General features: G+C 47.8%; 2 protein-coding genes across 3 annotated transcripts in view; one reads left to right on the top strand and one right to left on the bottom strand.

The window, feature by feature from the left end:
* Positions 1-1,498, top strand: part of SNX1 (sorting nexin 1) — a 16,131-nt gene extending 14,633 nt beyond the window's left edge. The window contains exon 15 of the mRNA XM_026855981.1: positions 1,340-1,498. Coding sequence (XP_026711782.1) covers positions 1,340-1,498 — 159 coding nt within the window. The remainder of the gene's footprint in view (positions 1-1,339) is intronic.
* A 4-nt stretch (positions 1,499-1,502) lies between these two features.
* The window catches only part of CSNK1G1 (casein kinase 1 gamma 1), a 91,592-nt gene continuing 67,174 nt past the window's right edge, over positions 1,503-25,920 (bottom strand). Inside the window, exons 6-14 of one of the 2 annotated variants that reach the window (XM_026855610.1) lie at positions 25,127-25,361; positions 22,963-23,048; positions 20,802-20,886; positions 18,475-18,623; positions 16,889-16,993; positions 12,993-13,100; positions 9,782-9,888; positions 7,400-7,423; positions 1,503-4,367 (exon numbers count right to left, since the gene is read on the bottom strand). In XM_026855610.1, coding sequence (XP_026711411.1) covers positions 4,313-4,367; positions 7,400-7,423; positions 9,782-9,888; positions 12,993-13,100; positions 16,889-16,993; positions 18,475-18,623; positions 20,802-20,886; positions 22,963-23,048; positions 25,127-25,361 — 954 coding nt within the window. In that variant the 3' untranslated portion in view covers positions 1,503-4,312. The remainder of the gene's footprint in view (positions 4,368-7,399; positions 7,424-9,781; positions 9,889-12,992; positions 13,101-16,888; positions 16,994-18,474; positions 18,624-20,801; positions 20,887-22,962; positions 23,049-25,126; positions 25,362-25,920) is intronic. The other variant, XM_026855611.1, reaches the window with a different exon arrangement.

The raw sequence follows: 25,920 nt of genomic DNA, 5'->3' as shown, positions 1-25,920 counted from the left end.
CGGGGGAGGCCCCGCTTCCCGTCGGCCCCGGCTGTGGCAGCCTGGAAGCACCCGGAAGGGCTCGCAGCCCCTCACAAACGCTGCACTTGGGCGCACGTGTGGGAGGTTTTTTTTTTTTAACAGCCACACAAATCGATGATGTCCAGCGTCAATCGCCCAGCATACAGACCCCTAGGGGGAGAGCCTGCTGGGGATGGGGGTTTCCAAGGGTCAGGGAAACAAGCCTGAGGGTCTCGTCTTCCTTCTCAGAGTGCAGCGGTCCCAAGAGTAATTTTTAGGCAGGGGAAGTGAAAGTTCATGCTAAAGGTACCAAGTTAAAGGCTGTGAAATGAGGAAAAACGTGCCAGCAGAGATCCCAACATGAAGCAGTTCCTAAGGGTGGGAGTCGTGCTGCAGGTCCTCTCCCTGTCTAGATACAGTGAAAGCTGCTTCTAAAAGATGCCATGTTGGGCCAGTAGGTGCCATCTCCTTAACATTTTTCTCTGTATTGAGAAGAAATAAGCAGCATCTATTTGCACACTGGGAAACATCCCAATCCTGGTGGTCAATTCCACAAAAGCGGTATGGTGCTGCTTTCTACACCAGGTCCTGGCAAGTGGACGGGCACAGGAAGGTGGCACTCGAGGCACCAAGAGTTGGGCCTATGTCGTTGCCACCTTTCCACACAGGCAGAGCTGCCAGCACAGCATGTATCGAGGGACTGGGCTGGTGGTTGCTTCGGCTGGAGCCCAAGACCCTCAGCCAGCAGATGGGCGTACACAATGCCCTTCCACCTGGGGAAGGGATACTGTAGATGTTATTTCAGAGACGTGGGGGCCACATGACAGCATGTCTTGGGGTGGTTCACAGCTTTATGTCCCAAGTAATCAATGGTTTAGCCATTCTGCTTCCCAGGCTTGAAGTGGGAACATACAGTCACAGGGAGATGAGAAATTGGCATCATAATGCCTTGGCCAAGCTCTGTGGGGCTGAACCATCCATGGCTGTAGAGCACAAAGTCCTGTAAGATGCCACACTGTGCACTGTCCTCTCAAAGGAGGGCTTCTGAGCTTCTCACAGGAGAGGAGGGCTACCAAGAGTGCCCAACAGAAGCAAAGGAAAGAAAAATACAAACACTGTTGTCAGGGAGAGGTAATAAATACATCTATTCATGGAGAACAATGCAGCAGTGCAATGTTTTATTGAAAAAAAAAAATTATCTCACTTGATACCTCAGAAGACTGCATCGCAACGCTGGTGGGCCACACCGTGGGAGAGCTACATCGGGGAGACCAGCATGGCACCAGTGCCCCCGCCGTGGGCCCGAGTGCCCTCCCCTCACGCCCCTGGGGTCTCCCAGCTGCTAACGGCCTCCATCGAGGAGAGGAGAGTTGGCCCAGGTTGGCTTAATGCCCTGCTTCCTACCACAGCATGGCTGGCTCAGTCTGCCTTGTGTCTCCTAGTCACCTCCGAGCTCCCTGGGGACAGCGGTTTCCTCAAGCACAGGACTTGCTGTTAACCTGGTTTATTTTCTTTTTTTTTTAAAAAAAAGCCACCCCACATATCTGCCCTTTTGAAGAGTCCAACGTACGATTATAGTGCAAGAGGGCTTGGTACAAGTGAGCATTACCAGCATGCCGTGGGGGGACAGTCCTCCCCTACAAACACATCATCATAGGATTAAAAGAACATCGTATCTCCAGAGAGAAGCGGTAGTGGGTCACTGTGAAATAGCTTTCAAACCAACCCACTTAAAAACAAGGTCAGGAAAGTTTCTAAACAATCAAATACATTCACTTTAAAAAAAACCCAAAAACAAAAACAAAAAACATTTAAGAACAAAAACTGTTGAGATGGCCCCTTTTCCCCCCCGCCCTCCCTCACCCTGCAAACACTTACATATGCTGCAACTACAAGCTGCTCCTTGACAGGAGGCAGCGAGGAATGACCAAACACGGCAGGAGATGCAGAAGGAATCAAGTTCTGGTGACAGGCACTTAGTGGGGCTTGGGAGGGCAGCAACAGAAGCATCTCAGGGCCTGGTTCCATCTGCAGCGGGCAGGACTGCTCCTGGGGAGCGCCTGTGCCCCTTGCCCCCCCTCCCAAGATGCCAAACCATGGTTTCCTACAGCAGAGAGGGGAACGCCTGCATCAGAGACACCGGGCTTCTGGGAACCACTGGCAGCGGAGGAGTTCAGAAAGAGAAGGGTGGAAACGTGGCCACAGTCCCTGTCCTCTGGCAGGAGGGGACGAGCGGGCGAAGCCTCAGCCCACGGCATGGCTCGAGGAAAGCGCTTTGCGGAACGAGAAGTGGGGTGCACGCATCTCCTGGTGGGTGCATGAGCAGAGAGCTCTGTGCCTCCAAGCCACGCTCGTCGGGGTAAGGCATGGAGAGAACGCAGCAGAGAATGGCGAAGAGATGCCCCACGGGGATCCCGGCAAGGGAGCAAGGCTGTTCCACCCTGCTGCAGGGATTCACAAAGAGCAAGCCCAGAAGCTCCCTACCCAGCATGATCTCCTACCCTTTAACCTGCTCCTGCCCAGCCAGGGGAATCAAACCTCCCAGGAGTGGAACTCCACAAACTCCAAGCTACACAGATCATCATTAAAATAATAAAAAGATGAGATCTAGTCTCTGCCTTTCTTCCCCTCATGCTCTCTGGGATTTTTGGGGTGAGCCAGGCCCAAGTTTATGACAACTGAAGTCCCTCAAGTGAACAGTCCCAGCCTGGTCAGGTGTCACATGTGGAAAGCCAAAGTAAAAGGAACCTATTCACAATCTCCCCAAAAGCTGCTCAAGTTCTCCTGAAGCCCTGCCCCATCTACAGTAATCTCCAGGCAGCCCAGGCCTTCTCCGAGTTTGGAATCGCTGCAGCAGGATGCAAGATTTTTTTTTTTTTTTTACACATGTGCAAAGTGCCCCAAGCCCTTTGCTAGCTATTGGTTTGGCTCAAAAGCGATGCACGAGAACCGTGGCTTCTCCTATGAGGTGGGATGGCGTCCCACGTGCCCCAGACCCATGCTCGCAGAGAGGACGTGAAGGCTATTCCAGTCAAACCTATCTGACCATCTGGAGATGAAATCAGTGTTAAGGCAGTGAAGTATCCTCTCCCTCGCCGGGGAAGCTTTGCTCCTGCTAATGTTTTCTCACAGAAGGTACGTGTTCACAACCATCCTGCTGGAGGGATAGGAGAAGGCTGTCCAGTTGCCCACAGCGAGAAATGCTTTGGGAAACAGCTGCCTCCCAGTTACCTGAATCCAGGTCTACCTCCTAAGCCAGCGCAAACTCCAGCTCAGCAAAGCTGATGCTGCTCTCCCCTGCCAAAGCCTTGCGTCTCCTGGCCAGCTGGGTCAGGCACCGCATAGGAAACCATGGTAGGGACATTCACTGGCAGCTAGAAAGGGTGATTGAAAATTCAAGTATGCTTTCCCTCAGCATATGGCCCAAGGCGGATGTCGGGAACCCCAGATTGGCACGAGGGTCGTATGGATGTCGTCGACATCCCCACTCGAGGGCATTCTTTGCACCCCACCATCTTCCCAGCTGAATGTCTGTCTGCGCTGGCACTGTGCGGCCACGCAGAGATCCACAGATACAATGTGCATCTGTAAATGCTAAAAATAATAAAAAGTGCAACGACGTCAGCTTCTTTAAAACAATCCACATTGCTCTGTTACCGTCAGAGGAGGGAAGTGTGTCAAGGGAGCCTGGAAAAAAACCTAACTGGAACAGTAGATTGCAAATTTCTCACAGCTTGCACATTACAGTGTAACTGTTCCCAAGGAGCCGCAAAGGGAACCTGTCTCTTACTGCTGCAGCAGTCAGGCCCTTCTCCCTCGAAACTCTCCTGCCTGCACTGCATCCTCCTGCCCTCTGGACAGCCAATCAAGCCTATGGTATTTCTTCGCTTAATTAAGGAGGGAGGAGGATGGAGGAGCAGAGAGCACAGGGGAGGGAGGGGAGGAAAGTGAGCAGGAACTAAGCACAGTCCTCAGGTTTGCGTGAAGGATGCCTTCGCCGTAAACAACGGGAAGGAGGGTCAGCCAGCCAGCCCCCCTCCCAGGGCGACCAAGACCTGAGCCAGCCACAGTCCTGGTCCCAAAAGGAGCTTCAGGCTTGGAGTGAACGAGGGAGACCATTCAGCAGATCCACCCCAGAGTGGTTTGTTTTGGAACGTTTTCTTCACTTTTTGGTTTAAAATGTCACTTTTTTTTTTTTTTTTTTCTCTCTTCCTCCTATGCCTCCTCCTCCCCCCTAAAGAGAAGCCCCTTCCAGTGAGACAGGGCAGGAGCTGCAGGCGCGGTGGTTCCTGCAAGGCCCAGGAGGCACCGGTCACTTGTGACGCTGAGCCGTCTTCTTCCGTTTCCTCTTAAAGAAGCAGCAGCACCTGGGGCACAAAGGACAAGGCAAGTTAGCCCCACACCCAGCACCCCGGGGAGATCCCCTGCCATCCCGGGCTTCCCTCCTCTCAGCCGCATGCAACAGCACCTCTGCGCACCCGGCCCGAGGCCCTGGCAGACCCGCTGACCCTCTGCATGGCCGGCAGGTGCTGGTGGACAGTTGCCACCACCAGCCCGGACTGGCAGACCAGCAAAGGCAAGTTAGCCACATGCTGGGAGATCCCAATGCCCAAAGGCTCTGGGCGACAGCAGGGCGCAACCCCAGAGCATCAGGCTGTCTCCCTCCTGAGGCTCGAGTGGGGCAGGGACAGAGGAGCCATCCCAGCTGGTAAAGCAGTAAAACAAGGATCCAGGTGCTCTGCTCCCTCTGTCCGAACCCCAGAGGAAGCAGACTGGGATGGCAAGCCCTGGCTGCTCTTCCCAGCTATGAGACACACAGTTTTCACCACCGTTCACTAAAAAGACAAGTTTCAAAAAGATCTCGGCTCAGGGACCAGGTTTCTTTACTGAACCTTTCATGATAACCAGAGCTTCCACCTTGAATAAATCATTCAGTGCCGGTATGCAGAACCCCTGCTTCTTCCCCCATCCAATGCGAGGGAGGTGCACAGCGCCCAGGAATTAGGGGAAGCAAGAAGGATGGAGAGTGGAGGCTGAGGTGGGGAGAAAAACGCCCATCGCAGCTGAACCGTGAAGAGTGGTGGTTTCACTTGTGGGATGCACTGAAAGCAGTTGCCCAAAGTCTTCTAGTCCTGTTGGCTTCCTACAGAATTACTTGGCATTTAAGGCGTGTCTACCCTTCTATCCTCTGCCCACTGTCAGGAATCCTCCGCACAGAAGAAAGGTGTTCGTTCTGTGTGAGTTCTGCTCCTGAGCTACGTGTCTTTCTCCTGTCGTGACAGCCATCTCCAGAGAAGCCCAAGGTGATGCTGAAAGGCCAGTTTTTCAGGCTGGTGGAAGGGATGCCTGGCTAAGCAGCAAGAGCAGATGTGAGTATGCAAAGACCCTTTTTTCCTACAAGCATCTTTTACCAACAGCCAGATCAAAAGCGTTCAAAAACACTGTAACAACTTCTCCAAAGTATTTTCCATTGGGTGCTTCGAGGCCCTGAAATGTCAGCGTTAAGTTTCTATCCTCTAGACAGAGCTAGAGGAACAGATTCATTCTCACTTGCACCCCAGGAGGTGCTCGCCCCTGGATGCACGAGCCTTATTACAGGGTGTGTAAGCGCTGGGTGACCACCCTTGCCCTGTGAGCCGAGCACAGATTCTCTGCTGGGGAGACCAACACCCTCTACAACATGGAGAGCTCAAACAGCCGCAGCAAGAGGAGGGCCACCTCCCACCACACATTCCTCTGGCCTGCGTGGACTAAGGGCCAAAGGAAGTTTAACATCCATGATTTGTCTTTAGGTTGCTAAACAGGCCCGGTTTGGAGGTGAAATGAGACAAAACACAAAGCACTTGTCCCTGCAGGAACACAGGCTCAGAGTGACCTGTGACAACTCCATCACTACCCACCTAACCTGATGTTTGCAGCGTGCAGTCTGAAGCACCACCCAACCCACGCTGCTGCGCATGGCTGGCACTTTTAACCACCCCACCTCAGGACTGGTCTTGCATTTTATTGTCCCAGGCCACCTGCCACCCTCTCCTGCTTTAACCTGTCGTAGTATTTCTCTCCCACAGCAGCCACCTTCCTTCATGACTCAGGCAATGGTGAGTAAGGGAGAGTACGTTATGGGGAGAGGATGGAAAATGCATGAGTTACGATTTTGCATGCAGCGGGTAAGGGAAGAAGAGGGCTGAGCAGCACTTGTTTCCTTGGGCACCGAACAAAGGGAGCTGACTGACTTCTGGCTGTTTTTCCTTGTAACTGTCTTTTTAGGCTCTTACTCAGAGGTCCAGGGAAGGGTTCAGGAAAGGAAGGCCTGGCAGTTCAGACAGGCAGAGGCGAAACACAAAAACAAAAGAATAAGGCAGGCTGACAATTACAGAACGTGATCTCTCTGCATGCAGACAATGCCCAAGAGAACAGCCCCAGACTATGACATACAGAGAAGCCAGAGATGCCAGAGGTATTGGAGGCAATGCCTATGGAGAGCAGGGCAGAGGCGGTCAGTCTTCCATCCAGCAAGGACATTCCTCGCCGCACACGGGCTTTGTCACCTCACTCCGTAGCGGTTCCCACCCATCAGCCCTCCCTGGGGCCTAAAACCTCAAGTGAGACTCTGCTTGCTCCTCTGCTTACTGGGTACAGTTTCCCCAAGGGGCAAGGGAGGGAGGGAACACCTCCGTGGGACAACTTGAGACCAGGACACTACATCTTCAAGACCCTGATAAAACCGAGCTGGACTTGGACTGATGCTAATCCCAACCCTTCCACTCCTCCTCTCCCAGAGAAGCCAGTTCACCCGCACCCTCAACTGACAGCTGCAGGGTTTCTGGAAAGGAGCCATCTCACATCCACCCTCTCCATGCAGGGGCTGTAGCTGGGGCTCTGTCACTAACGAGGACTCCACGGCCACATCTTTCCATCCTCTCTAACAATACAGGCCCTGGCCTGTGCTTCTTCAGAGAAGACTCTCTAAGGAAGTGACTGGCCCCTTCCCCTTGATACCCAGCACAGGCTTTTTCCCTCGTAACCATCTGATTGAGGAATTCCTGCAAGATGCTTGGCAAGCCTGGTCCCGACTCTGCCCAACTCCATTAGACATCATCTGCTCAGGGACGTAACAGTTTGGGGGAGATGGTAAGCCAAATAGAAAAGGATTAAAATCCATCTTTTGCATCCACCAGCTCAGAGGATCAACCGAATTGCTTGGCCTCATGCGGCCGCTCAGACATAGCCCACACCCTCCCCAATATTGCATGTGGTCCTCAGCACAGTCCTAAAATCAAAAGAGCTCTGGGTTGGCTTTGACTTTGTGCCTTTTTAGGGTTTGATCAGTTTGGTTTTGCCAACCCCAGTCTAGTCTGGTCCGCTCCCCCTTGCATGTGGACTGGAGAGAGGGACTCACCACAAGTTGAGCATTTTCAGGCAGCTACAGAGAGTGTAGAGAAAAAACACAGAAAGGAAGAAAGAGCAATTAGTTCACAGAGGTGGGATGAAAGCATGTCACTGCAGCCATGCAAACATGCAGTGCAGACTGGCAGACACACACCATGCCTGCCCACCGCCCGCCCCCAGCCCTCATACCACCTCTGCCCTTGCCACGGTGCCGCTGAGAGCTGCCACACTTTCCAGGCTCTTGAGGTCTCTGACAAACACCCCCTGTTTTCCACGAAGGCACTGGTCCCATGAAGTTCCTATCTGGGGCTGGGATCCAGAAAGGGGCTCAGGGCCACCAGGACAGGAATCTGCTCGTCACCTGCAGCTCCAGCAGCAGAAGGGCCACATGATGGATCTACACCTGGGACATGCCCTTCAGCAAAACCCACAGCTGGGATCAGGAGCTTGTCTCCAGCGTACCCCAAAGCAGAAGCATTTGCACAGCCCCTCTGCCTGCCAGGAGTGCCAGGGAAAGACCTTTCCGCTATCACATCTTGTCTCGAAACACTGAGTCCCAGCTCCAGCTCCTTCTAGCTCTTTCTGGCCAACTTTACTGCAGAGCAGAATCCAAAAGTCCATTGCCCTCCTCATAAAACTGAGGACATTTATGATCACAGATGCAAGGGAAGATGAAGCCAGCCCTCCCTGTGACAAGAGGAACCAAGTGGACTACACCCGGGAATTACAAGATACTCCAAACCTGTGAGTGCAAAGCAGCTGGTGCTCTGCTTCCCAGCACCTCCAAAACCAATCTGGCACCACACAAACAAGGGCTGGAGGGAGGCAGAACAGTTCCATGCATTGCAAATGGCTTGGGCAGTGTGTTCCTTGTGTGCTCCTTTTCACCTTTGACATCTTCCCTGTACATGGGCGCGGGGTCTGGACCCTGGCTGTGCTGAACAAGGTGCTGCAGAAACACAGGCTGAAGGTGGTCTCATTTTAAAAGCTGACTCTTCCTTGCACTGGGTTGTTGTATCGAGGACCATTAAGGGTGGCAATTTGCCCCATCCTAGGAGCAAACCCAAGCCACGTGCCCAGGGACCCACTTCACTCTGACCAAGACAGAGCCTGTGATGCCAAACTAGTGGTCTCTGCAGGCCACACTACCTGTATCTGAGAGGAATATTGCCCACTCTGCAAGTTGCACCTCAAGATCTCTCCCACCCCGCCGTACTTTATGAGGAGCTGGTATCAAAACCAAGGTTCACTCCTTTGGCTGGGAGGAGAAAGTGTATCTGTTGCTCAGGCATGTTGCTGCCAGGATCATGCCCAGGCCAGCCACCAGCGAGAAAGCTCACGCAGAAGTGTGTCCCGAGGGACAGAGGAATAGACAGCAGAAGACCTTCGGGACAACTGGCACTGGCTTCAGCCTGACATGTATCTAGGGACATTTCCCATCAACACACCCTTCCTCATGCCTGCCAGTTTTCCTCTTCACCCTCCTAACAGAGGTTCCCACAAAGGCTAAGACAAACAGTGTGGGACAAGCAGCACCAATCATCTAGTCTAATTACAACCAGGCAGTTGGGCAATGTCACAGCACCGACCGGTTCAAAGGCAGCCCTGGGGCTGCTTTACTTCTCATCCGAGGAGTGTCAGGATTACACTGTGACCTGCTGGGTCCTGGTCTAGTTCAGAGGCAGCGAGAAGGTCCCATGTCGAGGATCATGCAAAAGGTGACATGATGGTGCCAGATGCAGCACATATGCAAAGGAAGGCCAAAATGGTCAAAGCAGCAACTTTGTACATCAGTTCTCACTCTTGACCACAAGCTACAGAGGAGAGCTCAGGAAGCAGTGTTCCCCACAAGCAGGAGACCTGTTTCTGGTTTCTCTCACTCAGCTTTCGTTGGGCTACACCAAGAGAATTAATGGAGAGAACTACCTGTCCCTGCAAGAGTTTCTTTAGGACCGTTCTGGATATCTGGCATGCACTTCCTGCAGCCAGAAATAGTGTTAACTTTCAGACCAACACTCTTTTCGTCAAGCTGTGCTCAAGCTACTCCTACACACTCGGCACGAGAGTACAGCGCGTTCTCCTTTTGGAACAGGGGATGCTCACGGGGATTCCTGAAATCAATTCATGTTACTTTGGTATTTGTGCTACTGTCTATCTTGTAATACATGCTCTGAGTACGAGTTATGTTCTCCAGCCATGACAAGTGTAAAAAAGAAGCAGCGGCAGCAGCAGCAGCACTGAAGGCACCATGCACAAAAGCAGCAATATGCAAGAAAAAGGGCATGTGATATGAGCATTGAGTACTTCATCATGGGTAACCATCCCCACTTGTTTCCCAGGAGAAGGATTAACAACCACACCAGTGGAAAGCCTGTTTGTAAAGCAAACGTACTTAGCTTCCTCCACCACCTCCACCTCTGCCTGCGCTGTTATTGGTGCGTTGGAGTGTGCCCCCGTCGGGTCATCCACGTTCAGCTCCCCGTTGGTTGAGCTAACCACCTGAAAAACAAATGAAGACCCCATTAACCAAGCCCCTGCATGTGATGCGTCTCCACCCACCTGGACAAGGGATGCTGAGGGACTGGGAAATCTACAGAGCAACTTCTGTTTGCTCCTGTCTCTTTGCACCCTCTTAGCAGGCTGTCAAATCCCTTGAATGCCTCTGAATGTGTGCCTGGTTTGGAGGGACCAGCCTGGTTTATCCCAAGGAGAACAGCAGGCAGGGGACTGTGTCTGTGTCCACTAATTCAAACTCCTGTACCCAGCACAGGCCTTGTGTCTTTGGGAGGCTATGCTGCTTTGGGAGGCATAGCCACCAGTGAGCAGACTACTGACAGCCCTATACTCACATATAAACCCTATTATGTTGATTGTTTTCTGCTGATGCTTTTATAGGCAAGCAACTCAGTCCAGTACCATGCGAAGAAGTCACTCCAGAGCCACCAGAGTCTCACTCCTTATACATCCAGCTTATGGAACCACATCCTCACCCAAAAGCTACTGATACAGTCTCTCATCTCTTTTTGCTTCACAGATGATGTTATGCCTTACTTCAGCATTTCCATATTATGGATGACCATCCAGATACGCAGCTGCCAGCAGCTCTGCATTTGCCAGGACAGCACATAATTTTCTGGATAATTCATCATTGCTCTGTTGCCACAATAACTGCCAAGAGGCCTGTATGGGACTGAAGCTTGGCCGGCCCTTGTGCACTCCACCTGGAAGGCAGGACAAGCTCCTGCATGTCCTGTGAGCACCCGGAGATGCTCCTGGGTGCAGAGCTGTAATGACATGTGGTTCCTCTCCTGCTATACCTCTTCACTTTTCTACAAGGTAAGAAGAGGTATTTCCCATGGAGGGGGGTTGAGGTGCTACCCAGTATTCCTGGTGGCTCTGAACAACCTAACCACCAGAGATGAAGAGAAGGAAGCCATTGAAGCAGATGTCCTCTCGCTATTAAGCGCATCTGTCCATGTTCATTTTGAATACTTAAGGTCTACGAACACCTGCTGTTTCTTCAGATTAAGCCCTGTGGCCCATCTCTGCCCAGACAGGTCAGGACTCAGCTCATGTGGGTTCCAGAGCTGTCCTCGAGTGACAACCCCTTGGGTTCTCTTCACACCCCCCTTCCCAGACTCATCACACTGTAGGCCCACCCAGGTTCTCTAGAGTCCCCCCCAACTTTGCAAAACGCCAGCACTTAATCGTGCTATCCCAGTGACCTTCCCGCAGTTTCTTCAGATACCTGTTAAATTTCATTTTACAGAAGGCTTTGATTTTCCTCCTCTTTTTTACATGCCATCACTTCATTCTGATGTGTCAAATTCAACCAATGCCTTAAAGGAAATGGCCACTTGAAGCTACTGACCTCTCAAAGGTTCAGCGCGAGCTGAACATCTGTTGAGAAACAATTTAAGCACCTGCAGCCCAGCAGCCATGCACAGCAGAAGATTTCCTGTTCTTGGCTGCAGATAAGCAGAATTTTAATGCTTACAGTGGCACATACAGGCTTTTAAACTGCTTAGGTAGGCAAGCCTCCCAGTCAAATTAGGACTAGGACTGCCTTATTGCTGTAGTTACTCTGGCAGAGCACTGTTCACGGGGAGACACAGCTCATGCTGGCTTTGTGCAAGGAAACTATTCCCCTGACAAAAAAAAAAAAGCCAAACCCAAACCCCCCCCCACCTATTCTGTACTTACTGAGAGCTGAATTTATAGAATCACAGAAAGGTTTGGATTGGGAAGGGCCTTTACAGATCATCTAGTCCAAATTCTCTGCCATAGGCAGGGACATCTTCCACTAGATCAGGTTGCTCAAAGCCCCACCCAACCTGGCCTTGAAGGCTTCTCCAGTTTACTGCCTGCTCGCATCTGACATCAGAGCTACACATATATTGCTTCCTCCTTATCTTTCAGTTTCTCTGATACTCCGTAAAATATCTTTAAATGAAAAAAGGAACGTGGCCAATCAAGTCAAAAATAATTGAATCCAAACGAGTATTAGGAATAAGTAAAAATTTCAAGCTAATCTGTATTTCACTCAGGGGCAGCCTGCACTATCTGTCTCTCCTCAGCTCAGCTCTGTCCTGATCCAGGCACTAATTCCCATTTCACCAGAGCCAATTTTCAAAGTGTTGTGTCTGGCACTAGTCAGGTCTCGCAGGCAAACCGCTGCCGAAGAGTTCACCCTGCCAGCAATATTAGACAGTTTTTGTTTGCTTGAATGACTCTTGTATCTTCCCTCTAGCACGTCCAGTCATCTTACTCTGGCAGTAGTGCAAGAAACTCCCTTAGCAAGCCGAAGTGATGACCAGAGGCAGATACGGTTTCATAAACTGTCTTTTCAGAAATTTAAAAATCTAGCTGTAATGCCACCTTTAATGCTGCCTGGCACTGCCGTGTGTCCTCTACTCATCCACCTTCCACAATGCAGTCACCCAGAGACCCAGCTTGAAGCCACCATGCCCTTACACTGGTGCTGGTCTTGCTGCTGGATCCAAAACTAAAATGCAAATGTGCCGGGGAGCAAGTGAACATGGTCACCACACCCTGCAACTGCAGTGGCTGTTCAACATGTCTCCCCTCCACTCAGAGGGAGATGTTGCTATGTAGCCTACTTGCACCAGCCATCCACCATCCATTTCTCTGGGCTGACATCCCCAGATTTCCATTAAGCAACAGGAATTCAAGCAGAACCTCATCTATCAAGCCTGCACTATTTTCCTAACGTTATGGGGTTTATATGCAACAGACCTTATTTCAGCTGCCTCTTACTAGTTAAGAGCATCCCCAAGGTGGGGATAGTATGGTGCTTTATAGACCAGACCTGCTAATATACACTCCTGTGTTCAATTTGACAAATCTGAGTTCAAAACACCTCTCAGAGGAAAAGCTTTGTTGAAGTGGTAACAGCAACCATACTGGCCATCACAGCTTGGGTCCCACAAAACGTTCATGGCTTGAGCGTTACGTACAGGACAGGACCCAACCAGCTGTAAAACTGCTCTCCTGACCATGATGTTACTGCAGTTTGAGGAGAATTCAGGGGATTTAACACAAATTCTCACATCAAGGCTGTACACATTAGGAGGAAGAGGTACCTGTACTGATCCTCCGTGCCGATCTGCAGCCAAATGAGATGTCAAGTACGAGGTATTTGTCTGCCGGCTTGGCTGGATCTCCCACTCCCCTCGGCGATCTGATGATGCCTGCTCACAAGGTTCAGAAGCACAAGAGAAATAGAAGAGAGGGCAGAAGGTGAATGAAGGGAAGAAATAAAAGGGTGTTTGTTAGTGAGTTAGTGTCTTTGCAAAAAGCAAGGCATTTAACTTTTAGCTGGGCTAAAATTTCTCTTTACCAAGTGGACCTCATACTTTACACTTCAGCGCTGTCTACAGTAATCCACTGCAGGAGTGGATTTCTTCTCCTCTAGCTGCTAAATGAAGAGAAAGCTCAGATCTAGTCAGGAAGTTATTTCTTTACATGGCTTCATTTCCATGGGTTTCAGCACAGAAATAAACAGACTAACAGTATGCTTAACTACATCTGTCAGGTCACACACTAGAGCACTTGGCATGGCAGCAAGATTGGATACACAAGTTTGACCTCCCTAAAATACATATTTTTTTAACTCAAATTTGCGACATAAAACAAAGCCACATTTTATTTTACCAAAAGCCAGTTCCACACACTGATTCACCTGTACAGTGCAGAAGGAAACATCCACCACACCTGCTTGACTGAAGAGAGAGGGTTGGTGGCTTTTTGGTTTTCTGCAGAAAAGTAGATAAGAAACTTTCGCTAACAGTTTCTTCTTTATCCCCAACAGATGCAAAGCATAGGCAATTAAATTATTAGAATTTTACTTGTTTTATTAGAAGAACCACTTTGCACTTGCATGTGAAGCTCCTTACAGGTCACCCAGCTTTCATGACAAAACATCCAGCATTCACCTAGGACCCACAAGGATCTCAGCACCTAAAGCCAACCAATCAGCTGGAGGAGCACTTCCCAAAACTGGGAAGTGTAGGACAAACAGGTAGATCTGTGTTGGCCTCAGGCCAACAGTAGAGGACAGAGTCAAGCCTGAAGTGACTGATGGGACACATTTAAAAGGTGTTTCCTCGGATGCTGTAAAAAAATTTAAGCAAATGTTTCAAAGCTGAAGCACAAATTTGTAAGAAGAGAGGGCAGAGCAGCAGAGTCCCCACAGCTGGCAGGAGGGATGCTGAACAGAGACATCATGGACCTCACCAGGAAACAAGAGGCTTGAGTGAATAACCACCAGGTTATCAGCAGTGAAGCTGAAGTAGCTAACCAAAGAGAGGTTCACAGGCCCTGCCTTTCCCCAGCACTACTATGTGTTACTCCCTGAAGCCATGGATGATGAGTCCAAGGCCTGGTCAGAGGAAAAGAAGCCACAGGGCTTAGTGCCACTGTTAAAAAAAGAAAAAGAGGCAGAGAAAGACTCCAGAAACCTCTGAATGAACTGCAACACTAACTAGTAAACTGTCACTCAACTAGAGCACGAGCAAAAAGTAGGAGAATAAAAAGTTTCCTGCATTTTATAGAACATTTGCTATTGTTACCTTTGCACGTGACCTCTGACTCCCTCCCAGAGTGACCCATGGTGCTGCTCCTCCTTCCAAGCAGCCACCAAATCCAGTTCATAGGTAGTATCTCCCTTAGAGGTGGGCTTGTCCAGTTAAATCTTACTACACGACCTTCCCTAAGACTAAGACGCTGCTTACACTTTTTGTACTTGGTGACATTCAAAGGAGAAGCACTTCCCTTCAAACATGTTTTTAATGGCTTCAAGTCACAAGATGATGAACAGCTGGAGAATTTAAAAGCTAGGGCAAGACAGATCTCGAGCACTGCTCCTTCCAAAGCACTATGCCATCAGGTCACTTGGCTAGCCCAGGCCATGAAGGTAGTACCATGCTACATCAACGTTAGATGCAACCTTCTGCCTAGGAGCAATTTCTAGGAAAGGCTCCAGCAGCCACAAGAGACAGATTTTTCTCTTTTAGCTCTACAGCAAAGTATGTGATAAACTAGTTTTGAAGTAGGCTTGAGATGAGCCGCCCAATGCAACCCAAGCAGTGACACTGAGGAAGTGATGCCCATGAAATCTGAGAGCATCAAGTTCCCATTAACACTCATCCCCTTCCTACCAGCTACCAAATGACAAGACTGGCACCTAAAGACAAGAGGGGGAGGATACTCACTTTGACAGTTAAGTATCTTCACTTCCTAAAGGAAAAGACTACAAAAAGATCACTCTCTCATCAGCACCTTTACTGGGAACTCAAATATTATAAAAGAAAATCTGAGTTGTTAACATTCAGGAACAAAAAGGCGGCAATTAAACCTGGAGATCAAGGCAGTCACTTGACCCAAAACTATGCCTTCAACTCACTTCTCCGGATGCTTATTTTTTCTATTTTTTCCTTCAGAGAAACTGTTTGCTCAATAATTAAAAGGAACATCCCTTGGAAGAGAGTTGTTTATGTTTTGGTGAGAAGAAACTGATTTTCGCTGCATAATGGGATAATAATTCAGTATCCTAAGTAATGTTTTGGTGAAAAAAATGACAAAAGCTGCTATGCAATACAGCATCAAGACTATTTGCAAGGCTCAGAAGAACAAGGACTGAAGGCTGCCTGCATAATATTCTGGGACTAGGACAGATTTCTTCGGGCTACATACTATAATTTGTGAACTAACATGCTTGAAAATGAAGCCAGGCGTCATTGTCCGTTAAAGGAAACAAGATGCCTTATACATAAACAGCACAAAGGTCTGTTGTCAAAGCAGACAACTAGAGACTGCCACCCAAAAAAGGGGGGGGTTAATGCATTAATCGGGCAATATATTAAAGCAGATTATTTTACTAGTACTCACAAACCAGTCCACACTAATGAGCATGCATAAACACAGTACTACACACATGCTTCAAACAATCCAGCTTCCTACAAGCAACACTTCTAATGAGGGGTATTCATCCTGATTGTAGCTGACGGCTGGAGAGGTATTCTAGTCTATGTTAGCTGCTCTACCATTCAGAGCCCAGCTGCACAGAACGAGGAAAGCCGAGCCCAGACAGGTTATTACATCTCACACTTGCTTCTGCACCCATGTACCCCAGCTTGTGCGAGCTGAGTGGGAGCAGAGACGGCAGACAAGGAGCTAGAACAGCACACAGCGGTTAGAGGAGCAAAGCAAGCCCAGAACCACTCACTGGGAAGTAAGAGCACCAACAGCTCTAGCTAGGAGCCGGCAGTTGGAGATCTACTGAACTTCTGATCAGTTCTGTTAATACAGAAAATCCAAACTCTAAACACCAACAAAACACAACTAGGAAGGAAAAAAATGAGGAAATTCAAATTCAAAAACTGGCAGTTCAACTGGACCATGATGCCCAGCTCCTCTGAGGTACTCTGCCCTGCCAGTCTTTTATGCTCTGCAACACTCACGCTGTGAACTGGACACCCCAAGAAGGATATACAGTGTGAACGTGGGACATGCACATCCTCATTGCAGCCACACGCTCTGTGGGAAGAGGGCACCTGGGGGCAGGCTGCCATTGCCACAACCTGTTGGTCTACTCCATGGTCAATGTGCTATGAGTAAAAGCACCCAAAGGAACATTGTTGGGCAGGTAGGTCAGATAGTCTGATCAGGCTGGAGAGCTGACTTAAACAGCTTACCCACAAACTACAGAAAAGTGATCCATTCCAATTTGTACTCCACTTGGTTCACAAACCCAAGGAATTCTGCTGGCTGATACAGTATTTCAGCAACCTGTTGCTTTGAGAAAATTCTGCTCAAATCACAGTCTCTATATTAAGCAGGAATTGTGCTTGCCATGACCAAGACAAGAATCAGCCCCAGCCACCTCTAATGGCATATGGCTTCTGCTTCTCCAGACCAAGAAGAATTCAGAGAGGTGCCAAATAACGTGGCACTGCCAAAGCAGTTGTGAGCAACACACCTGATTGCGAAGGGCCTGCTGTGATGGCCGGTCCCTGTGGATGTGGCTGTCTCTCGTTACTGCAGACGTCCCAGAATCGACATGAACAGATCCCACTGGAGTAGGCTGGAAAACAAGGCATTCATTAGCATGAAGCCAATGCTGAAGATGCTGCTCTCTCTCTCAACACATGCATGCACAAACCTAACTTGTCAGGCTGGCTCCTATCAGGTACAAGCAGGAGAACATCAAAATGCTGCCCAAAGGTACTGACAATAACCAAGGAAAATTACAGCTAGGGCTATAAAATCCCCGTGATTTGATGGACATGTGATTTGATGCTGGACACCAGCACCAAACATCTTGTATAAAATTAAAAAGATATAGTTAGGTATCTGTATCAGTGTCAGATTACACCTAATGTGTCTCACATATGATTATTAACAACTGAAAATATACCCATTTGTTTTCCTCATCTCATTGTCTTGCCACTTTTAAAAATCACACTTGCATAGAAACAGGATGTGTTAAAATTAAAGCTTCATCTGCTCTGTTCTCACCAAAGTCATAATCCCTGCTCACAACATCAAAATCTCCATAGCAACCACTGCAGTTGTCAGCAATAGCATGCTTGTCTTACAAGGCGTTTTTTATCAATTGCCTTTGTAATTAAACAAAAATGAGGAGAAAAATCATGATTCACAAAGGGAATGATTTCTTATGAAGATGTACTGTTTTGGGCACAGTAAACATTGGTAATGCTAAATATAGTTGGGACGGTAAATCATCGTCAACAGTACCAAGTTTAGCACTGAATGCATTTGATCTGGCACCAGTGACAATTAATTTACAGACACCTTTGCCACTGCCGGTATGTGGTGACCGGACAAGCAAGAAGGCTATCAGCAGAACAACACAAAACACCAGTGACAGCCAGTGGAAGAGCTTTAGACTTTTCTATCAGATTTCACCATGACACTATTTTGGCCAAAGTCTTATTGATTGTCAAAAGCCATTTATACTCAAAGTGATGCAACAGGATCATGATTATGGTCCATCTGGTGTCATGGACCTGCTAAATGGAGCTTGATTACTCCATGTTTCCCTGCCATGTGCCGTAAAGAGCTGGTTCAGCCTCTGGAGTAGTGTAAGATCCACGATCTTTGAGCTCAGAACCAGTTTACTCTTACTATTCACTGAGCACCCATCAGAGCCCTGCCTAGATGTCACGTAAGTCTCGATGAGAACTCAACGATTATAGAGGTCTTCCACCATTCAGTGCTGAGGTAGCAAGTATGCTCTCCTGCTTTAAGACGGATGTCTTTATATAGTGGTCTCAAATCTTGTGCTAGACTAGAGGACACAAGTGGGAAAATCAGGTTTTAATGCCCCATCAGGGCAAGCCCGAAGAGGTAGGAAGGGAAGGGAAACTTCGAGGCACTACAAGAACCTCCTGAACAAAATGTCAGGACATCTCGCTGTGTTGAGCCCACATTAGGTAGAGAACAGAGTGAAAGATTTGATCCTAAGATCACTGGTATTAATTGGGATTATCAGGAACAAAGAGCCAGGTGGTGGGGAAGCTGTATTTTGCAGGGACAACTTACAATTGGCCTCCCAACCCAGTCATAGGCATAGTCAAAGGTGTAGCCTTTCTTTTCAAACAGCTCTGTGAAGATGGTTCGTAAATAATCGTAGTCTGGTCTCTCAAAGAAGTCTAACCGCCGAACGTAACGGAGGTACGTGGCCATCTCCTCTGTTGGAAAAGGGGAAAAAAGTGGCAGCATCAGTTCTGCTCTCGCATGAGCTCCATCACTTACAGGCCTCTCAGAGCTGACACACATACTGGAAATATGCTTTTCAATTACCTCCAACGAGGCTTTCCCATGGCACCAAAGTTGGTGCTTAAAGTTGGGCTAAGGTCCAGATCACCAGTGACCAGTCCAGGCACCGCTAAGTTCAGCTGAGCCGGATTGCAGAAGCTGAGAATATCCCAAATGTCTTCACCCTCAGTGACCTACTCAACAGTCTTTTATTGCTGTATGAATCTCACTCAGCTTTCCAGAGCTCTCCTGCCCTGCCCAAAGTCTAACAATAATAGTCTGCTTTTATTCTGAATCTTCTGAACAAGTTGTTTTAAACTAGGGTCTGTGTTTTAGCATTGAGCATCATACTGTGAGAGAATTGTCTGGGCTGCTGGTGCTATCTCTGGCTTTTCCTATAAAAGTAGTGGGTTTTAGTAATAGTCTACAATGCAAATCAATTTACACACTTTTCAAGCAAAAATGGAAGTCCCACCTCTGCTCCAGAGAGCTGCTGCTCCACCTCAAATCTGAGTTCCACAGATAGTTTTATTCTATACATTTATACAAAAACAAACACTAGAACACGCTGTACAATAAATGCCAACTCACTGAACCTGCCAACAGGATGCTCATGTGTACATCTGCTCACACTGACACTTAATAGCTACAGCAACTCCATCTGGGGAAGAAAGCAGATGTTGGTGGGCACCCCGTGGCACCCCTGAGCTCCAGCAACAACGAGGGTCTGGCTGCCCAGAACACTGTGCTGCCCAGCATCAGTACATCAGTCATAGCCTTGAATAGTCAAAACAGGACTTCAAAGGGGAGGCTCCAACATTCATTTACCTGGCACACACAGAACAGTGTTCGGTGTTAACCTAATTCATTGCCTTCCTGCATCTGGGTTGTACTTTGCATGCACAGAGAACTGAACCCTGGGTAACTCATGTTCTGCCCCTTCCCAGCTCTCCCTTGGCTCACACCTAAGCCAAGGTAGACGTTTGAGCAGAGTTCAGTACGAGGTGCAAGTCTGCGCACTGCAGTACAGCTGCTGTACCAGCATGGTTTTTGCCTTTAGCTAACAAAAATAAGAACACCCTTGCTTATCAATACTCAACTCTGTCTGTGGCTTGCAGCTTGCGTGTCACATAGAGGCAGGAAGAAAAAAATGGGGAAGAAAGGTGATCCCCTCTTCCTGTTAGTATCTCTAAAAGGTGGAGGACCAACAGGTTTCAGGTGAGCAAGGAATAGAAGTAAGTTACTCCCTTCAGCCCAAACCTGCAGGTGTGACCAAGCTCTGAGGAAGGAGTATTGGTGAAAAAGATGAGAAGAGCCAACCTGAATCTGTTCTGCTTGGAACTCGGGAGATTTTGGATGCAAAAACATCTGAGGAATTAGCATGACTTGAATGAACAATGGTCCTCTTCTAGGCTTGCTGCTCCTCACACTGAGGAGGAGCCATGTGACACAACAGCTCCTACAGGAATGGAGCTAATTGGGGGGACCTGGGTGCTCTTCCTGCCGTAAGGATTCCTGCTTCCTAGACAAAACACAAAACCACCCTGTGAAGGCCACAGGGTACCTGAGGAGGCCCTTTAACTTTATACTTTGCTCTCCTAGCTTCAAGGCAGACTTTTGTTTAACTGCAGAAGAGGTGCTGGGCTTAGCTAGAAGCACACCTTTAATAACACTCTCCTTACAACTGTTGTCAGAATGTGGAATTCAATGACAGACACATCACCTCATTTTCTAAGCTGGCCACCTACAATTTTAACACCTGTAAAATCTTCCATTTGGAAAAGAATTCCCTCAGGAGATCCAACACGGTCATCTGTGAGAGGGAAAATAACAAGGCCCTCTTTTAGAAGGAAGCCAAGAAGCAAAGCAGGAACACGAGGCACTTGGGCATTGTGCAGCATCCTTGATGAGAAGACTTGTGCTCATTTTAACCCACAGCCACAAGCTCTCAAGCCCCACTAATTTATAGCGGCAGCTTCAGTTGTCTGCCAGCTTGAGGAACAACATAATGGATACACATCGTCCAAATACTTCCTGTCAGAGGAGTTCAGAACCATCACATTCAACAAGGTATGTTCAACTGCACTCAAATGGTCCCATCAGGACTTTACCTGGAAAGTTCTCACAGAGAACTTCAACCGGAGTGTTTCTCTTTGTGTCCCCAATCTTCTGATACCTTTCTTTTAACGTGTCAGCCTGTAGCGCACAAAGACAAAACAGTTGTGGAGAAAGAGTTCAACCATGTGATAAACGACATGCTGTATGGGAAGAAAAACAAGGTATTTAATACCGATTCTGGGTGGTATCAGAAGATGTTAACTTGTAACTGAGCGGTATCCTAGAGGACACTAGTAGGAATGCTGCCTTACCCTGTTTTAATTCTCACTGTATATTTTACGTGCTATGGGCAAAGAATATCTGAGGACACATTCAAAACATCTTCAGTACATGGATGGAAGGACACTTGTTAGTGTCTTACAAGACTAATTTCTTACCAGCCCAGTCCTGAGGACTGTACAGTGAGCCTTTCATGGGACAAGAAAACAAAGATGCATATATTATGATTGCACATCAGTATCCTGTCCTAGGCTTAGAGTCACTGGCAACCAAGATGCCTTCATAAACAACTGTGAAAGCAGATAAATTGCAATGGCAATTTGTGGTTTACTGTAACAGAATGGCACCACATAGATAACTAGTTTACATCAGTCACACTTCTCCCAAATCCCATGCTACTCCCATACTGCCTCTCCTTTCACCCCCAAAGTGTCTATCACTTAGACAACACCGATTAAACAGTCGGTCATCAAGAAAAAGGAAACAATTTTCAGTGAGATTTCCCACCTAAATCCTTCTTGAAGCAGAGAACTCTGCTCCAATCAGCACCCTAAGAAGAGGTTTATTGGCCTCCATTTCAAAATATGACAATTAGACCTTGTCAACAGCATATTAGTGTTTAGCACTGACAGTATAGACCAAAAGTGTAAGCTGAGGAAACCTGGAATAGTGAAGATGCCATATTCTAGATCAAGCTATATGTTTGTTCTGGAGCTAAAAAAATGCAGAACTTCAAGAGCAGTCAACTAATTCTTATCAAGTTCAGCACTGAACTGAGGAAATTTTATAGATTTTTGTCTAAACCTGGAATTACTCTAGAATAATATACAGGATTAATTTAAAGCAGAAGAGTTCAATTAAGACAGAAACAAAACATGTAATAGAATAATACACACTGACAGAGGTGCGAATTTAAAAGTCTGAGAGATTCTGACTTCTTTCACAATGACTTTCATGCTTGAAAAACCCTTTCTTTGCTTTTGAGTTGTCACCAACATTTCTATCACATGTCTGATAAGGCTAAGATGAGAATAACTCTGGATAGATGGTGACAGAACAGCTTAACAAGGTCTATCACACAAGCCACTGCCCCTGACCACAGCAGCACTCTGCTGAGCAGTGTGCAAGCCCATAAGCTTGTCTCCTTTTTCCAGCAGTACTAACAGGAGTTATTGTCGTCATTAATAAACCTCCTAATCTGATCAAATTCGATCCCTTCACTCACTGCAATTCCAAAGCTGAACACAGCAGCTTAATCATCAGGAAAGTGATGGAGAAGTGAAGATGCAGGTACCAGCAGCTTCACAGCCAGCAAACGACTTACTAGTTAATTCAGCTGATGGATGTTAGCTGCTGTTGCTGTAACTCAGTTGCTTGCAGCCCTCCACATTGTACATGACATTTCATAAACTTCTAAGCACTGAGTGTCCAGTGTCACTGGAGGAAAGCCAAGCTCAATACTTCTGCCAGAAAACCAGTTTTTCAAGCTGAAGCCCATCTGCACGTCTAAACTCATCACACTCCTCCTGCTATAAAACACATTTCATAGACGCAGCTGCGGGACTGTGTGCTGACTTTAATTTCATAAACAACCACTGTGTCCCAACCACACTCCAGCTCAGGGCAGCTTCACGTTACAGCAAAGCTACTCCGACAGCTCTCACTGCTGTCTCTGTCCCAGCTGCTCATCTGCCGCTAATGGATCTTCTCTTCGGACCTGTACCAAGTCAGCTAAGCTAGTGGTAACCTGAAGTGACGGGTAACATATTTCTATCTTAAAACGTTCCTTGTAGGTAAAACTAACGCCTTGTCATTAGACTTGAAGGAAAGGACAGCATTTCTGGCTGGATTTTGCAAATGTTTCCCCCATCAGATTCTCATTTGGGCAGAGACCAGGCAAAGTTTCAAAGGGCAAAACCTAAAGCTCAAACCTACCTTTAATCCTTGCCAGGGCAGACTGCCTCGGAGGAAATACATAAACATATGGCCAAGGGCTTCTAAGTCGTCTCGACGACTTTGCTCTAGAACAGAAGAGATGACAAATTATTGCTGTAGCTGTAAAAACGGATCTGAAATCTCATCAGCAGCCACACATATTTCTGAGATAAAGTTATCACAGGGAAGTTCACTTGCTGTCTATAGATCAGACCTTGTGCAAAAATACCTGGAACCTGTTACAAAAACCTATAAAATAGACAAAGATCAGCTAGAAGGCATGAGAACACAGGAGCTGTAAGACATACTGCCCAGTCTTAGGTAGACCGGGTAAGAGGTGGAAGTATTAACTGCAGAGGAATAAAGCAGTTTCCCAGTTCTTCTCTGGACTGCCAGCACCCATAGTGCACCTGCTGTGTGGTGCTGGAATGTGTTATTTCCTCTAAACTAACAGGCAGGGGACGCTTGTAACCAGCTGCAGGGAACTACCATGTTGCACAGTGCCAATCCTTTCCCAACTGCTTCTGCAGCTCATCACATCAGAGCAGATCAAAAATAGCTCCTTCTAGCACTGCTTTTCCTTGTGAAACACTTGCTGCTGTTGCCATGCAGATGTTATGATTATAAATGAGGGGGGAAAAAGGGGCCTCAAGCCAAAGGAAAAAGCATCCTTAAAATAATCTACCAAAATGTATCAAAAAATCCCAAGGGAGGATATAAGATAGAACAACAAATATGGGGCACAACAGCACTGGACTGCTGCTCTGCTAGGCTGCTTCATGCAGACTTGGGTGCACCGAGCTTGCAGACCATTTTGATGAGACCTCCTCTTCTCCAAACCTCCACCTGCAGGCAGATAACGTGCTCTAAAGCTGCGATCCAGAGCAGATCTAGGCATGTAGCCCACACACCACAACAAACTGTGCGTGAGCTGTCCCTGATGCTGCATCATCTGCAAGAGCAGAAAAAGGCAGCGCTTTGCCCAGCATGACTCTCCTTCAAAAGCAGCAGCAAATTTAACCCTCAAAACATTCTGGGGGTGAGAACACTTCCTCAGGAGGAAATTGAGATGACAGTTCCTGTGGGTTGCCCTGATACAGCTGTAAAAAGGAAAAAGAGGATGTCTTGGGTAATTCAGTGCAATGATGCAGATAAACTTCTTGGAAAGATGGTTGAGCGCACTCATCTTTCAGAAGAATGGCAATCAGACTCCTTCACTTCGCTTAGTCCTGAGAAGTGAAGGGACCAAGCCCACCTGGGCTAGCCTCACCAGCAAAGCATCAGCCCCATGAAACCCTTCTGGACAGAGGCAGAACCACCTCTTCCCCCACAGGAGCTGCAGCATAAGCTGCAAAGCCCGCAGGGAAAAGGGTCCTAAGGAATGCACGTGGTGTACTTCAAACACAAGTGGATCTTCTTTCCACATCCACTCACAGAGAGCATCCCCAGCACCAGCAGTTCCTGAGCCTGCTCCCACTGCAGCTTCTCATTTCTCCAACCCTTCCTGAGTCTTCACCAGGTTTTCCAAATTAGAAGTTGGGCTCATCTCTCCTTACTCCCCAAAGACAGCAAGCTCTCCAAGAGACACAAAAGCCAGCAGTGCCTTGATCTCATAGCTGGGAGGCTACTCAAAGAATATGCCATTATTTTAGGCTCTTATGAGTTTAAGTGAATATAAACATTTAATAAGGTTTTTTGACTTTCAGCCACAGAAATGTAATCTTCTGGTATGAAAGAAGGCAGTGAGGAGAGATGAAATCCAGGCTTAAAATTAGTTAAATCATTCATTCTCTCCTACCAGTTATTAGGTCAGGGAACATCTAACTCTAACACCTGGAACTGGAAGGTACCAGTACAGAGCTGTGCTATAAAAATCTATTTGGTCGTCATCTAGTGCAGCAATTACTACCCACCTACTTGACTGTTATCAGTGCAGGACTGTTACCAGTTACTTAGTTTCTAATAAAAACTATAATTATGAGGCTTCCAACATTTCAACTGTCTCAATTCCTGAAAAGGGGGAAAAAAAAAAACCCAACTGTAAACAGCATCGTGGCATTAGGAGATTTAGAAATAGCTCGAAGAGCACAAGAGAGCAGTAGGAGAAACTATCATCGGAGGTCTACAGGGCTCAGCATGGCAAGCTCCCACCAACTGCACAGACCTTTGCCAAGATGCGTGTTGATGGACATGTATCTCGCTGTTCCAGTTAAGCTCTTGTGTTCCCTGTAAGGTATGTGTTTTTTGGTTTCTGGGTCAATGTACTCCTTCGCCAATCCAAAGTCTATGATGTGAATGACATGCTCTTTCTTATTGCCTTGCCGGCCGATGAGGAAGTTTTCTGGCTTGACATCTCGGTAGATGAGGTTCTTTGAATGCACGTACTCCATCCGAGATATCTGCAAAATGATGAGGCAAAAGTTATTTGTGAGCAGACCAGCTACCACATTCTCCCAGCTAGCAAAGCAGCAAGGTTTTGTTAGCCCATCACTGAGCCTTGGCTCAGGGTTATCTCAGATTTCAGTTACTCTACGAGAAACGCAACAACAGATGGAGTGACCTAAGGCAGCAGTTATAATCAGAGCTGGGTCATGTCCTCCAATGCGGAGTTGGAAGAGGAATTTGTCATCCCCTCCTTTCTGCAGCTACTGTACTGTGCGCTCCCTGACTTAATTCCTACAGAAATTGCAAAGGCTCTTTCTGAAACATTACCACTGGGACAGAGCTCTTGGAAGAATGCCATCGGGAATTGTGGCAGCCTTTTTGTATTGATCTTAAACATACTAAACTGGTTACTGAGAGCTCTTCCCTTGCCCACAGCCTTCCCTTGTTGCTCTGTGTCTTACCACCTTCCTCCCTCGACCCATATGGTGTCTTAGACACACCAGATTCTTCACGGAGAGGGATTTTTGGGCAGGCAGAAGCCTTATGATCCTCAATGCTGACTAAAAATAATAA

The sequence above is a fragment of the Athene cunicularia genome (assembly GCF_003259725.1).
Source record: "Athene cunicularia isolate RWA chromosome 10 unlocalized genomic scaffold, athCun1 chr10_part1, whole genome shotgun sequence".
In the NCBI taxonomy this organism is placed as follows: domain Eukaryota; kingdom Metazoa; phylum Chordata; class Aves; order Strigiformes; family Strigidae; genus Athene; species Athene cunicularia.
The sequence above is the reverse complement of the archived record's forward strand: the minus strand, read 5'-3'. Positions and strand labels throughout refer to the sequence as shown.